This window comes from Macrobrachium nipponense, chromosome 41 (assembly GCF_015104395.2).
Source record: "Macrobrachium nipponense isolate FS-2020 chromosome 41, ASM1510439v2, whole genome shotgun sequence".
Lineage (NCBI taxonomy): Eukaryota > Metazoa > Arthropoda > Malacostraca > Decapoda > Palaemonidae > Macrobrachium > Macrobrachium nipponense.
The window spans coordinates 5,374,105-5,389,369 of NC_061102.1; the positions used below are offsets into that span (position 1 = coordinate 5,374,105).

General features: G+C 47.1%; 1 protein-coding gene across 1 annotated transcript in view; it reads right to left on the bottom strand.

The window, feature by feature from the left end:
• LOC135212458 (WASH complex subunit 2-like) overlaps positions 1-15,265 on the bottom strand; it is a 35,529-nt gene that overhangs the window by 19,220 nt on the left and 1,044 nt on the right. Inside the window, exons 2-3 of the mRNA XM_064245862.1 lie at positions 14,393-14,536; positions 14,062-14,256 (exon numbers count right to left, since the gene is read on the bottom strand). Of these exons, the coding sequence (XP_064101932.1) occupies positions 14,062-14,256; positions 14,393-14,536 (339 nt within the window). The remainder of the gene's footprint in view (positions 1-14,061; positions 14,257-14,392; positions 14,537-15,265) is intronic.

A 15,265-nucleotide genomic window follows, 5' to 3' on the forward strand; every position in this document is an offset into this window, starting at 1 on the left:
GGGGCGGCCAGGTGGTAGTACCCATTCCCGCCGCTGGGAGGCGGATATCAGGAACCATTCCCATTTTCTATTCATATTTATTCATTACCCTTGTCTCCTGAGGGGAGGAGGGTGGGCATTCTAATTATATATATCTGCCAGGTAAGTATGAACAAACTTAATTGTATTATAACAATAACATTTTGTTCATGAAACTTACCTGTCAGATATATATATAGCTGAATCCCACCTTCGGATGGTGGGTAGAGACAGACTAGGATTTTTAGGAAACTTAAATTAAATAAAAGATTAACTTATTGGTTCCTTACCTGATAGCAAAGTAGACTCTGTGATTACTGTCACTTAAAGCCTGCTTATGCTTTTATCAGAGTTGCCAGCCAGGTTTGAACCTGTAGTGCTGGTGCACTCTGGATGCTCTGTCAACGGGGACGTGACCACAATGTGACAAGATCATCTAGCCAAACATATGGCAGTAACACAGCAACCGACCACCACCTGACCAACTAACCAAAAAACCCCTGACATTAACACTAAGGAATGGGAGATTTCCACAGAAGATCTCACCATCAACCAAAAACACAATAAAACTAACCTAACTAAGCTAAGGGATAGGGAGAGAGCTACCTTCAGCCCCCAAAACTGTGTCTGCCGAAATGTAAGGCCCCAAAGAACTACAGTTCTCGTAAATCGTTCTCACATCCCGGAGGTAATGTGAGGCGAATACGGAATTGCTCCTCCAGAAGGTGCTATCAAGAATATCTTTGATAGACATATTCCTTTGGAAGGCAAGAGAAGTAGCTACGGCTCTGACCTCGTGAGCTTTCACTTTAAAGAGGCTCATATCAGTCTTCTGGCAAGATGAATGAGCCTCTTTAATGACGTCCCTCAAGAAGAAAGCAACAGCATTCTTCGACAACGGCAAATCTGGTCTCTTCACCGAGCACCAGAGATTACCTGAGGGACCTCTTATCTCTTTAGTCCTATTCACATAGAACTTGAGAGCCCTGACAGGGCACAGGGCTCTCTCTGGTTCTTGACCCACGAGACTCGATATTCCTTTGATTTCAAAGCTCTTTGGCCAAGGATTAGACGGGTTCTCGTTCTTAGCCAAGAAAGATGGGTTCAACGAGCAGACAGCGTTGTCTCCCTTGAAGCCCACTAGGCTACTGAACGCTTGGATTTCACTAACTCTCTTCGCCGTCGCCAGAGAAGCTAGGAAAAGCGTTTTTCTCGTCAAGTCCCTTAGAGAAGCTTCATGGAGAGGCTCAAAGGGACTTAGCATCAGATGTTTCAAAACCACATCTAGATTCCATGAGGGCGGTCTTGCCGTTGGAATCTTGGTGGTTTCGAACGACCTTAAGAGATCGTGCAGATCCTTATTGTCGGAGAGGTCCAGTCCTCTGTGGCGAAAAACGGCAGACAACATACTCCTATAACCCTTGATTGTAGGAACTGCCAATTTCTGCACATTTCTTAGATAGAGTAAGAAATCTGCTATCTGATTCACAGAGGTCGTGGAAGAGGAAATTCCTTCCTTTTTGCACCATGCCCTGAAGGAGGACCACTTAGACTGGTAGACAGCTCTTGAAGAGGCTCTTCGAGCATTAGCGATTGCTCTCGCAGCTGCCTTTGAAAAGCCTCTCGCTCTGGCCAACTTTTCGATAGTCTGAACGCAGTCAGAGCCAGAGCGGAGAGGTTTTGGTGAAACCTTTTGAAGTGAGGCTGTCTGAGTAGATCTCTCCTCCAGGGCAACGTTCTTGGGAAGTCCACAAGGAATGTCATGACCTCTGTGAACCACTCTCTTGCTGGCCACATTGGGGCAATCAGAGTCAACCTTGTCCCTTCTGAAGCTGCGAACTTCCTCATTACGTCCCCATGATCTTGAATGGGGGAAAGGAAGGCGTAAAGATCCAGGTCTGTCCAGTTCCAGAGCAACGCGTCCACTGCAATTGCCCCTGGATCCAGAACCGGGGAGCAATACAGAGGGAGCCTCTTCATCCTTGATGTAGCGAACAGGTCTACTAGAGGACGTCCCCACAATCTCCATAACTGTTTGACAGACTTCCTGGTGCAAGGTCCATTCTGTTTGGTAGAATCTGATTTCGTCGACTGAGAAGGTCCGCCCTGACATTCTGAACCCCTGCCACGAATCTTGTCAGGATCTTGATGCGCCTTGCGTCTGCCCATAGCAGAACTTCCTTCGCCAGGAGAAAAAGGGATCTGGAGTGAGTTCCTCCCTGATTCTTTAGGTACGCAAGGGCTGTGGTACTGTCTGAGTTGACTTGAACAACCTTGCTTGACAGTTTGTCTTCGAAGAACTGCAGCGACAGGAATATCGCTGCCAGTTCCTTTACATTGATGTGCCAGGCTACCTGTTCCCCTCTCCAGGAGCCTGACACTTCCTCCCCCCCTAGTGTTGCTCCCCAACCGGAAATGGAAGCGTCTGAGAACAACACTAGGTCGGGGCTCAGAAGATTTAAGGAGAAGCCCTCTCGTAACTTCTGAGGGTCGAGCCACCATCTTAAATGGACTTTTACCTTGTTGGAGATCCTTAGGATCGCATTCAGGTCCTCTTTCGACGTCCATTCTTCCGCAAGGAAAAATTGAAGAGGCCTGAGGTGCAGTCTTCCAGCGAGACAAACTTTTCTAGCGAGGAAATGGTGCCCAGCAGACTCATCCACTCCCTCACCGAACAAGCTTCTCTCTCTAGGAAGGCTGCGACTTTCTCTAACCCCAGTCGCTGACGTTCCTGGGATGGAAACGCCCGAAAAGCCACTGAATCCATCTGAATCCCCAGATACACGATGGACTGTGTCGGGGTCAGATGCGACTTTTCGGAGTTGACCAAAAGACCCAGAGACTTTGCTAGGGCTAACGTAAACTGAAGGTCCTTCAGACACTTCTGCCTCGACGACGCTCTGATCAGCCAATCGTCGAGGTATAGGGATATCCTGATCCCTGACGAATGGAGCCACTTCGCTACATTCCTCATTATCATTGTGAAAACCATTGGGGCCGTGCTGGAGGACCGAAACAAAGGGCTCTGAATTGCCAAACCCTGTTGTCTAAGACGAATCTCAGGTACTTCCTTGAAAGAGGGGTGGACGGGGACGTGGAAAGTAACGCGTCCTGTGCAAGGTCCAGAGACACCATCCAGTCGCCAGGTCTCAAGGCTCCCAGAACCGACTGAGGCGTCTCCATTTTGAATTTGATCTTTTCTACAAAAAGATTGAGCCTGCTCACATCCAGGACCGGGCGCCAACCTGACGACTGCTTGGGCACTAGGAAAATCCTGTTGTAGAAGCCCGGTGACTCCAGGTCCAAGACTTGTTCCACCGCTCTTTTTTCGACCATCTGGTCTAACAGATCGAAAAGAATACTTTTCTTCTCTCCCTGATAAGATGGAGAGAGGTCTCTGGGAGTTGATGTTAAAGGAGGAGGATGTAAAAAGGGGATCTTGTACCCCCGCTCTACTATCTTGAGAGTCCAAGGATCCGCCCCTCTCTGCCTCCAAGCCTCCGCAAAGAATTCCAGTCTGGCCCCGACTGGCGTCTGAAGGACGAGATCTTCATTTGCTGGTTTTGGGTTTGAATGAAGCTCTTCCTCTCGAAAAACCTCTCCCTCGAGGAGCTGCTCTCGAGGGGGGTGCCCCGCGAAAGGGTTTGACTTTCTTCGGGGGTTTGCTGAATGTCGAAGTGGAAGGAACTGCTGGACGTCTTGAAGACTGTACCAAGAGGTCCTGGGTCGCCTTCTCTTGCAAACTCTTTGCAAGATCCTTTACCATAGCCTGGGGGAAGAGATGGTCTGAAAGAGGCGCAAAGAGCAATTCCGCTTTCTGAGCGGGAGATACCGACTTAGCGGTAAAATTGCAAAGAAGAGCTCTTTTCTTCAGGAAAGCAGTTCCAAAATTAGAAACTAGCTCCTCCGAACCATCCCTGACGGCCTTGTCCATACATGACAACACGCTGGACAGCTCCCCCAGACTGAGAGAATCAGGACTTCTAGACTGAAGGTCTAAAACTCCCAGACACCAGTCTAGGAAATTAAAGACATTTAGGGTGCGAAGCAGTCCCTTCAAGTGGTGGTCCGTCTCCACAGGAGTCCAGGACACCTTAGCAGACGATAAGAGAGACCTCCTCTGAGCGTCCACTAAACTGGAGAAATCACCCAGAGCGGACGAAGGAACCTTTACTCCCACGTCCTCCTTGGTTTCATACCAAATTCCTCCTTTCCCGGCGAGTCTAGAGGGCGGATGGGCGAAAGTGGTCTTGCCCTGATCCTTCCTTCTAGACATAAAGTCTTGAAGCTTCTTAAAAGCCCTCTTGGTCGACAGCGATGTCTTCATCTCGACGAATTCAGGGGTCTTAACGGTCTTGGAAGACGAAAGTTGAGAGGGAGGAGACCTAGGGGCTGCCGGCTGGAACTTCTCCCCGAAGGATGAACGTAACAGCCTGACAAGAACCTTGTAGTCCGAGACAGCTGAAGCTACGGCTGTTCTTCTTCGACGGAACTCCCTGGACTACTAAGTTCCCCTTCCTCCCTAAGAGGAACTGGAGAACGTCTATCAGGAGAGGGAGTACGTCCAGCAGTCTCAATCCTGAACAATGACTTCCGTTGGTTGGAAGTACCCGCTACAGGTACGGAATCGCCCTTACGTCGATCCTTAGAAGGACGGACATCTTGTGAAAGAGGAGCGTCCTTAGAAGCAACGGGAACTGTCTTAACAGACACGTCCCTACGAGAGGAAGCGCGAGCTTCCTGACGAGAGGCGCCAAAAGCGTCCTGCTTAGCCAAGCCAGCGTCCTGCTGAGCGTCCTCAAAAGCGTCCTGCCTCGCTCGAAAAGCGTCCTGCTTCGAACGGCGAGCGTCCTGAGGAGCGTCCTCAAAGGCGTCCTGTCGATAACTCAAAGCGTCCTGCTTCGAACGCCGAGCGTCCTGCCGAGCGTCCTCAAAAGCGCCTTGTAGAGAGCGCAAAGCGTCCTGCTTAGAACGCCGAGCGTCCTGCTTAGAACGCCGAGCGTCCTGCCGAGCGTCCTCAACAGCTCCCTGCCGAGAGCGCAAAGCGTCCTGCTTCGAACGTCGAGCGTCCTGGCGAACGTCCTCTCCTGAGAGAGCGAAAGATCTACTCGGAGAACGAGAACGGTGACGATCCGGAGGAGGAGAGAGAGACGAGCGAGACGAGAGAGAATGAGACTGCTTCGTCCTCTTGACGGGCAGCCGAACGTCCTTCCTACGCTTAGGCTCGACTGCTGCTGGGCGAGTCCTCTGAGCCATCAGCGACGTAATCTGGTCCTGAAGGGACACTAGGATATCCTTCGTAGGAGACGAAGGAGCAAAAGAAGGGGCAGGACTGAGCCTGCGAGAAGGCGAGGGGCGAGGGGACGCCTCCTTCCTTCTAGCAGGTACAGCTATCTGCCTCTCAGGTGAACACGCCTGTGCGTGGAAACCAACGTCCTCGTCGGTAGAAAGCCTCCCTCTCTTCTGAGGAGGAAAGGCGTCATAAGCATCCTCTGACGAAAGCGGAGACAAAGGACGTGAAGCGTCCTCAAAGCGAAAGGTCCTTTTCAACGGACGCGAGTCTCTCCGAGCGCTCCACCCCTTGCGCGGGGAGGACGCTTCGGAGGACGAAAAGCAATCTTTCAGGACACGCGCTCGTGCGCGCTCCTTGGCAGCCTGGGATTTAGCAACAAGGCCTGCCGAAGGGACGCCAGATCGGTGGGGAGCCCCCGTAACCCTCTTGCGGCTTTCGACATACCCACTCCCTGAGTCCTGGGAGTCCGATAGAGGTCTAGGCCTAGAGGCATTATGGGGCCGATCTGACGCCCCCTCCACAACACTAGGGGCACTAACACAAACTTTCACCGGGCCAGTTTCTAGGGCCAAAACTTTAGATTCGAGAGCACGAATAGACTCAAGAATCAGAGAAAGGGTGTTACCTTCTCCAGACACAGCACTGGGGCCCGAAGGCAACAAAACAGGATTAGGTTGAGCAAAATCTACTGGTGTTAGAGGAGGAGAAATGTTACTTTCCTTACCTTTAGTAGAACTGCCCTTGGAGGAAGACCTCCTGACTCTATCGCGCTCCAATTTACGTCGATAGGTCTCATACATCTTCCATTTATCATCATCCAAATCCTTGCATTCATTGCACCGATCATCAACCACGCAAACATGCCCCCTGCAATCCATACAAACTGTGTGAGGATCAACTGAAGGTTTAAGAAGCCTCACCTTACATTCACTCCTCACACACACTCTGAAACTTCCAGTACTTGATCCCGACATCATGTACACAGAAAAGCCAATCCAAAATAAAAAACCAATCCACTATTACGCGTGCCAATCCAACAATCCAGAAGTCGATACCAAAAGTCAATCCAGATAATATTAAGCGAGATAATCAAAAATCCTAGACGGAGGTACTGTAAACAGTTGTTTGCAGCACCGGCGACAGAAAAAATATGAATAGAAAATGGGAATGGTTCCTGATATCCGCCTCCCAGCGGCGGGAATGGGTACTACCACCTGGCCGCCCCACTACGTGTGCCGCGAGTTTTGAAATTCTGTCGGACGTCAGAAATACAGCTATATATATATCTGACAGGTAAGTTTCATGAACAAAATATTTATTGTAACAGTCTTCATAAATACATATATGTACGTACTGCAAAATTAAAATAATGAACTTTGAAAATATGAACCAAAATTACCACACCATTAAAGAACCTTTTACTAATGATAATATAAAAAAAAAATGATAAACAGAATGATAATTTTCATGAAAGCGTATGTGCAAATTCAAATCCTCAAAAAAAGTGGCAAGAAACTGTTACGTACTCTGTACAGAAATACTTCAAAACATGATATTGTTATTGTACAATAAAGTTTCATACATACTTACCTGGCAGAATATATACTTAGCTATAGACTCCGTCGTCCCCGACAGAAATTCAAATTTCGCGGCACACACTACAGGTAGGTCAGGTGATCCCGCCGCCTGCCGCTGGGTGGCAGGAATAGGAACTATTACCGTTTTAAGCCAGATTTTTCTCTTCCACCTGTCTCCTGAGGGGAGGTTGGGTGGGCCATACGATCGTATATATCTGCCAGGTAAGTATGTATGAAACTTTATTGTACAATAACAATATCATTTTCATACATTCAACTTCCCTGTCAGATATATACTTAGCTGATTGGCACCTTTGGCGGAGGGCAAGAGACAGCTAATTACTGACCTAATAGGTAAACAACATATGTTGTAGGTAATACAAGTTAATTAATAATACCCTAGTTCCTACCTGTTTAGGCGGAAGATTTCTTAGCTTGTGCTGAGAAGTCTGCTTCGCCTCAAAAGCTTCAGCGAGGGTGTGCCCTATGGCTGAGAACTCTTGAAAAGGACTGTCAATGGGGTCTTATCCACTTACTCAACAGAACCTAATGGCAATTGTCACTGGAGTCTTATTCACTTACATGACAATATACCTATGCCTCCTGGCATATAAAGGAGTAAAATACTGATCCCGATCACCCGATCCTAACCGTGGATTAGTAAATATGATTGAAAGGCGTTATCCCCAAACACCTTTCAAACAACCTAAAACTCAACACCAATAATTTTAAAATCACAATATATATATAAGGACAAAAATTAATATTAAGGATCAGTCTTCTCTCCTTTCCCCAGCACTGTATCTGCTGATACATAAGGTCCTAGAGAGAAACATTTCTCATATGTCACTCTCACATCTTTCAAGTAATGTGAGGCGAACACTGAGTTACATCTCCAATACGTGGCCGCTAAGATGTTCTTCATTGACATGTTCTTGTTGAACGACAATGATGTAGCGACTGCACGTACTTCGTGTGCTTTTACCCTTAAGGTCTTATATGTCTCACTATCACTACTCATGTGGGCTTCCGTTATGATGTTTCTAACAAAAAATGCTAAGGCATTCTTTGACATAGCTCTTCTAGGGTCTTTAACTGCACACCATAAACTCTGATTGCAACCCTGCAACTGCTTCTTCTTCTGCAGGTAAAATTTCAAAGTTCTCACAGGACATAAAGTTCTTTCCATTTCATTCCCAACTAATTGAGAAAGGCCTTTTACTTCAAAAGTCCTAGGCCAAGGTCTCGAGGGGTTTTCATTTTTTTGCTAGAAATAAAGGTTTAAAGGACAATACAGCCGAATCCTTCTTAAAACCCACTCTAGAGTCAAGCGCTTGCAGCTCACTCACTCTTTTCGCAGTGGCGAGAGCTATTAAGAAAATGCATTTTCTAGTCAAGTCCCGGAAAGTAGCTTTATCGGGAGGTTCAAATCTCGCCGACATAAGGTATTTGAGAACCACATCCAGATTCCAACTAGGGGTGAGAGAAGTTCTTAATTTTTTAGTTTCAAATGATCTAATCAAATCATGCAGATCTTTGTTATTCTCTATGTTCAGGCCCCTATTCCTGAACACCGCTGATAACATGCTCTTATAACCTTTAATGGTTGACACTGCCAGATGAGATTCTTCTCGTAAAAACAAAAGAAAATCAGCAATTTCGGTCACAGAGGTATCGGAGGAGGACAGCTTCTTCGCCTTACACCATCTACGGAAAACTTCCCACTTCGATTGATATATCCGCATGGTTGAGGACCTTCTTGCTCCAGCAATTGCTTTTGCCGCTTCGCGAGAAAAGCCTCTCGCTCTGACCAATCTTTCGATAGTCGAAAGGCAGTCAGAGCGAGAGCGTGGATATTTTTGTGATACCTCTCGAAGTGGGGTTGTTTGAGCAGATCTGTCCTTTCGGGAAGAGATCTGGGGAAGTCCACTATCCATTCCTGTACCTCTGTGAACCATTCTCTTGCAGGCCAATAAGGAGCGATCAATGTCATTCTCATTCCCTCCGAGGATACGAACTTTCTCCATTACTTCCCCCAGCATCTTTGAATGGGGGAAACACATACGCGTCTATGCCCTCCCAATCCATGAGCATGGCATCTATGGATAGGGCTCTGGGATCGTCCCCCAGCGAGCAAAAGTTCTCCATCCTCCTGGATAGGAATGTTGCAAACAGGTCCACTTGCGGCTTCCCCCAAAGAGACCATAGTTGCTGGCAAACTTGTGAATGAAGGGTCCACTCTATTGGAAGGACCTGGTTTTTCCTGCTCAGTCTGTCTGCTCTTATATTCTTTCCTCCTTGAACGAACCTCGTCAGGAGTCGAATCCCTCTTTCTTCTGTCCATATCAACAGATCCCTTGCTAGTTGGTAAAGGGAGAAAGTTTGCCCCCCTTGTTTCTTATATAAGCCAGAGCCGTGGTGTTGTCCGAGTTGACTTGGACCACCATGCCTCTGACTTCGTTCTCGAAAACCTGCAGTGCTAAGTGCACTGCTAAGAGTTCCTTTGCATTTATGTGCCAGGCCTTCTGTTCTTCTGTCCAACTGCCTGACACTTCCTTCGTCCCTAATGTTGCTCCCCACCCCGTGTCCGAAGCGTCTGAGAATAACACTAGGTGAGGGTTCTGAAGGGCCAAGGACACTCCTTCGTTTCTTGTCAGTGGTCCTAACCACCATCGTAAGTGGTTTTTGATACTCTCTCCTATAGGAAAGGTATCCAAAAGATCTCCTTTTCTTCTGTTCCAACTCCTTCTGAGATGGAACTGCAAGGGTCTCAGATTCAGTCTCCCTAGAGAGATGAACTGCTCCAGCGAGGAAAGAGTGCCCAGAAGACTGAGCCATTCCCTCGCTGAGCTTCGTTCTTTCTCTAGAAAGACCGAGATTTGCTCCAACCCTTTCGAGATTCTTTCCTGGGATGGATACGCTCGAAAACCCCGAGAATCCATCCGAATCCCCAGATAGACGATAGTCTGACTGGGGATTGTGTGAGACTTCTCGAGGTTTACGAGCAATCCGAGAGATCTGGTCAACTGAAGAGCTATCTCCAAGTCCTCCAAGCACTTTTGTCTTGTCTGCGCTCTTATAAGCCAATCGTCTAGGTAAAGAGATATCCTCACCCCCTTCAGATGTAGCCATCTTGCTACGTTTCTCATCAACGCTGTAAACACCTGAGGAGCCGTCGAGAGGCTGAAACACAAAGCCCTGAACTGATAAATCCTTCCCTGTACCATGAATCAAAGATATTTCTTCGACGAATGATGCAGGGGATGTGAAAGTATTCATCTTGCAGGTCGAGGGAGACCATCCAATCTCCTGGACGAAGAGCAGAGAGAACCGAGTTGGATGTCTCCATGGAGAACTTTGTCTTCTCCACGAAGCGATTCAATGCACTCACGTCCAGGACAGGCCTCCACCCCCCCGAGGCTTTCAGCACCAAAAATAGGCGATTGTAAAAACCTCGGGAGTGCGGATCCTGTACTACCTCGATGGCCTCCTTCTCCAACATTTGCTGCACCAGTCCAAGAAGGATCTCTCTTTCTTTACAGGGTCCTTGTATCTCGCCGACAGCTCCCTCGGAGTCGTCGTCAATGGAGGTCTGTTCTTGAAGGGGATGAGGTATCCTTTCCTCAGCACTTGTAGGGACCAAGAATCTGCTTTCATTGAAGCCCATGCTTCCGAGAATCCCAGAAGTCTGGCCCCTACTGGTGATTGGAGGACTGGAATCTCATTTTGCGTTCTTCTTTGGAACTCTAATGGAAGATCTTCCTCTTTTCTCTCCTCCTCTCTTCCTTGGGGCTCGGCTAAAAGCTCTACCTCGAAAGGGCTGTTGGGCAGGTGTTGACTCCCTCTTCGAAACAGAAGCAGCTGGCCTAGGCTTCTTAGCAGAATGTACCAGCAAATCCTGTGTTGCCTTCTCAGTAAGCGTATGGGAAATGTCCTTTACCAACTGAGAACGGAAACAGCTGTTTAGACAGAGGGCGTATAAAAGAGAAGCCCTCTGTACTGGAGAGACTGCTTTGGTAAGAAAAGAACCAAAGACAGCCCTCTTCTTTAATACTCCTGTCCCGAACAAGGATGCCACTTCAGCCGATCCGTCCTGCACTGCCTTGTCCATGCATGCCAAAACACTATGCAAGACTTCTGGTTCCAAAAACTGAGGGTCTTGAGTCTTGTTGGCCAAAGCCCCAAGGGACCAATCTAGGAAGTTAAAAACTTCCAAGACATGGAATATTCCCTTGAGGAGATGGTCCATTTCAGACATTGTCCAGCTTGTTTTGGCTGCTGGAAGTGCATGCCTCCTTGCCGAATCCACCAAGGTCGAGAAGTCCGCTTCAGCAGATGAGGGAAGAGAAAGTCCCATAGATTCCCCTGTGCTATACCAAATCCCTCTCTTCCCTGATAGCCTGGAAGGGGGACAGGTAAACACAGTCTTCCCCGCCTCCTCCTTGGTTTTAAGCCAATTCCCGACCGACTGCAAAGCCCTCTTCATTGAAATGGTCGGTTGCATCTTCAAGAAAGAGGAGGACTTCGCAGCCTTCGTACTCGAAAATAAAGACCGAGGAGAAGGAGGGGCAGCAGGACTCAGAGACTCTCCAAATTCTTTTAACAAGAGGGCTGCTAGTATCTTATAATCAGAAAGACCTGCCCCCTTGTTTTCTTCAGAGTCCGAAACATCCTCTAATTCTGGTTGAGTTTTATTCGGAGAAGAGTGCGCGACCGGGGGACTCCTCTCTCGGGAATGCACAGGGCTTGCAGCAACACCGGCTGCACCTGACAAGGGCTACAGTCGCTTGTGCGACATCTTGAGTCCTGCCAGGAGAAGGCCAATGTTGTTCTTTTACCCTAAGGCCCTCCTGACAAGGACGGTGGCCGCTTGTGCGACAACTTTCGTCCCTACCAGGAGAAGTCCTTATATGTCGTTCTCTTTTTTCATGATCAATTCCTTCCCGACAGGGGCTACGATCACCTGTGCGACACCTAGAGGCCCTGTCAGGGAAAATTGATCTTGAGAAAAATCCCAAAGAGGAGCCTCCAAGTCCGCTTCAAATTCCGATAACTCATCCAAATTGTATTTTGGGTTGTACAAATCCTTGCGCCTGCTTTCAGGCGCTCTAGACGCTTTACGTCCTTCGGGCTTTGCAGGCGCCTTGCGTCTCCATTCGGACGCTTCAGGCGCTTCAGGCGCTTTGCGCCTCGTTTCAGGCGCCTCAGGCTCTTTAGGCGCTTTGCTTATTCTTTCAGGCGCCTCAGGCTCCCTAGGCTCTTTGCTTTTCCTTTGAGGCGTTCTAGGCTCTCCAGGCGCCCTATGTTTTATATCAGGCGCTCTAGGCTCTCTAGGAGTTAAATATTTCCCTTTAGCCACTTCAGGCTTTTCAGGCGCGTTGCGCCTCATTCCTTTTACTTGAAGAGCTTTACGCCTCATTTCAGGCGCCCGAGGCGCCTGAGGCGCTCCAGGCGCTTCAGGCGCTCCAGGCGCCTCAGGCGCTTCAGACGCTTCAGGCTCTTTGCGCTTCCTTTCAGGAGTTCGTCCGATTTCGGGAGTTCCAATTTTACTCCTCGATACGGACATCTCATGTACTTTCTTCCTCGTAGGAAGTTCCCTATACACATCTTGTCGCCTTGACGGCGTTTTGCGCTTGACAGTAGCCTGACGTCTGGCTGGCGCCAAGCTTCTGGCAAGCGCCTCGTCCGAGCTCTCAGATAGTTCTAACGGACGGGATCTTTTGATAGGGAGAAATCTATCCTTCCTTCTAGGCTGATCAGATTTAAGAACTCCTACTAGGGAAGATATCTGTTTCTGCATATCCTCTAACATCTTCGTAGCTACGTCTCTCTTTCCAACCTCCGATGCAGGAGAAGAAGCTTCTGAATATACATTCTTCTTCCTCTTTTCCGGAGGATATTCTTCCGGAAATTCTTCAGGGCTTGAGTCGAATGAAGGAGACTTCCAAGTTCTCTTCGAAGGTCTCGACAATCTATCCGAACTCCATCCTTTTCTAGATGAGGAATCAGACGAAGAAAAACACTGTTTCAGGACGTCTTTCCAACGACTATCCTTGGCAGCCCGGGACGTAACTACAGGATCTGCCGAGGGGACGCCTGACCGGTGGGGATTCTCTGAAACCTCCCTGCGGCTTTCGACATTCCTTCTCCACTGGTCTTGGGAGCTTGAAAGAGGTCTAGGCCTGGGAGCGAGACAGAGCCGATCAGACGCACCCTCCACTTCACTGGGAACACTTTCACTGCACTTACCTTCCAGTTCTTTAATTTTTTGTTCCATATGTTTAAGCGAAGCTTTCAGACTCGCAATTTCAGATGTTGAGCTTGCCGAGTCCGATAATCGGGAAGGTAAAGCTGTATGGGAGGAAACAATAGGGTTATCAATAGGCAATAGTCCGCTAACTGGCTCGTTAGAGACCGACCTACTTACACTCTTGGAAGAGGCTTTCCTAGTCCTATCTCTCTCCAACTTTCTTAGGTAGGAATTAAGCAACTTCCATTCCTCCTCATTCAAATTCTTGCACTCATCACATGCATTCAATTGAGAGCATACATTCCCTCTACAATTTTTACAAGAGGTGTGAGGATCCACCGAAGCTTTCGGCAGTCTCACAAAACAATTCTCATTCACACACACTCTGAACGAAATCGACACGTCAGACATTATGAGAAATTCTAAAGCCAAATCCAAAAAACACAGTCCACAATAGCGTATGCCAAACCAAAGATCCAATACGTCACCAAATAGCAGTCCAAAAGATCAACGGCGTAATGAAATTCGAAATTCAAGTCAGGAGGAACTAGCAACGATGTTACTAGTACCGCGACAGAGAAAAATCTGGCTTAAAACGGTAATAGTTCCTATTCCTGCCACCCAGCGGCAGGCGGCGGGATCACCTGACCTACCTGTAGTGTGTGCCGCGAAATTTGAATTTCTGTCGGGGACGACGGAGTCTATAGCTAAGTATATATCTGACAGGGAAGTTGAATGTATGAAAAGATAAAATTACATAAACTTCATACTACTTAAACACTTACCACACACTTTAAAGTAGTTTATGAAAACTAGTGTGTCTTGAGTCTTGCAGTAACCAATGTGACCAGTGATAATATAACATATAGTATACAATCCAGTAGTACTTCCCATCATGTACACTTCCTTGATTAAAAGCTTACCTTAGCTTGAGCTACAGGAGCCTTGCTAATAGCAACATCTGCATCATCTTGATATGTCCTGTTTTCTATAAACTGAGTATTGGCGAGCATGTGGAAAGCATTACTTGTGTTGAGGATTGTGGAGGAGACCCGATCGGTCTCCTCCAACACCTTTTGCAGCATACCCTCCACTTCATGAGTACGTGACACCAGCCTCTGTTAAAAATGTGAATAACAGTCACACAAACTTAAAATCATAAGGATATCTTATACGTAGTGAGAAAATGACTAGGTCAGTGTACAGTTCAGTCAAATGAGCAGCAGTGAACCAAATTATTTTTCCTAGCCCCACCTGCGATATGCTCTGTAAAAGAGATGCAGTGGCAGCATCACCACCCAGATTCCAAGATTCTGCATGCTGTCGGAGGTCACCTGGTGAGAGGGAGGGACTTTCCCACCACAGATCCTGCCCTCCACTACCATCCTTGGTAGAACCCTGAAAAGAAAGTACATAAACATTGTTACTACTATTAAAATACTTACTTCATCTAAATATTATACCCACTGATTATATTTTTACTATGAATGATATCAAAAGAAAAATTCTTTTGAACATTTTTAGTATTGTATAAACTACGAACAAGTCATGAATGTACACCCAGCCATTAGTACCAGCAATTCTTTGCCACAGCTTAAGAATTATTATTATTTGAAGTTAGAGTAGACATCATTATTCACAAATCTTCTCTTATATTTTTCCCCATAATAAATCTAATTTTCAAATGGAATCCAACCGTAAATATTAGACATTTTTGCCGGGTTGGAATTCATGAAAATGAGTGTTTTGTACCAACAATAATGGTCAAGACATAAAAACACAAGATAAGCGAACCATTAGGATGAACACGAGTTCCATGTATGGAGAGAAAGTAATGTCACAGACTACCCTGAATTCCACGATGTGAAATTAAAATTAAAATAGCACCGTATATTAAACACCTGTTAATGGCCTATGCTCATATCCAAAGATTTTTGCATAAAAGAAAAATGCCTTACTCTTTTGATTAACCTGTTTCAATACCTAGTATAATTTGGTTTGGCCTAATCATTATTATTAATCTTCTTATTATTTCAGAAGACAATCCCTAATCATATTGAACAAGCCCCCAAAGGGGCCATTCACTTGAAATTCAAGCTTCCAAAGAATAGGCTAGGTATGATGGTG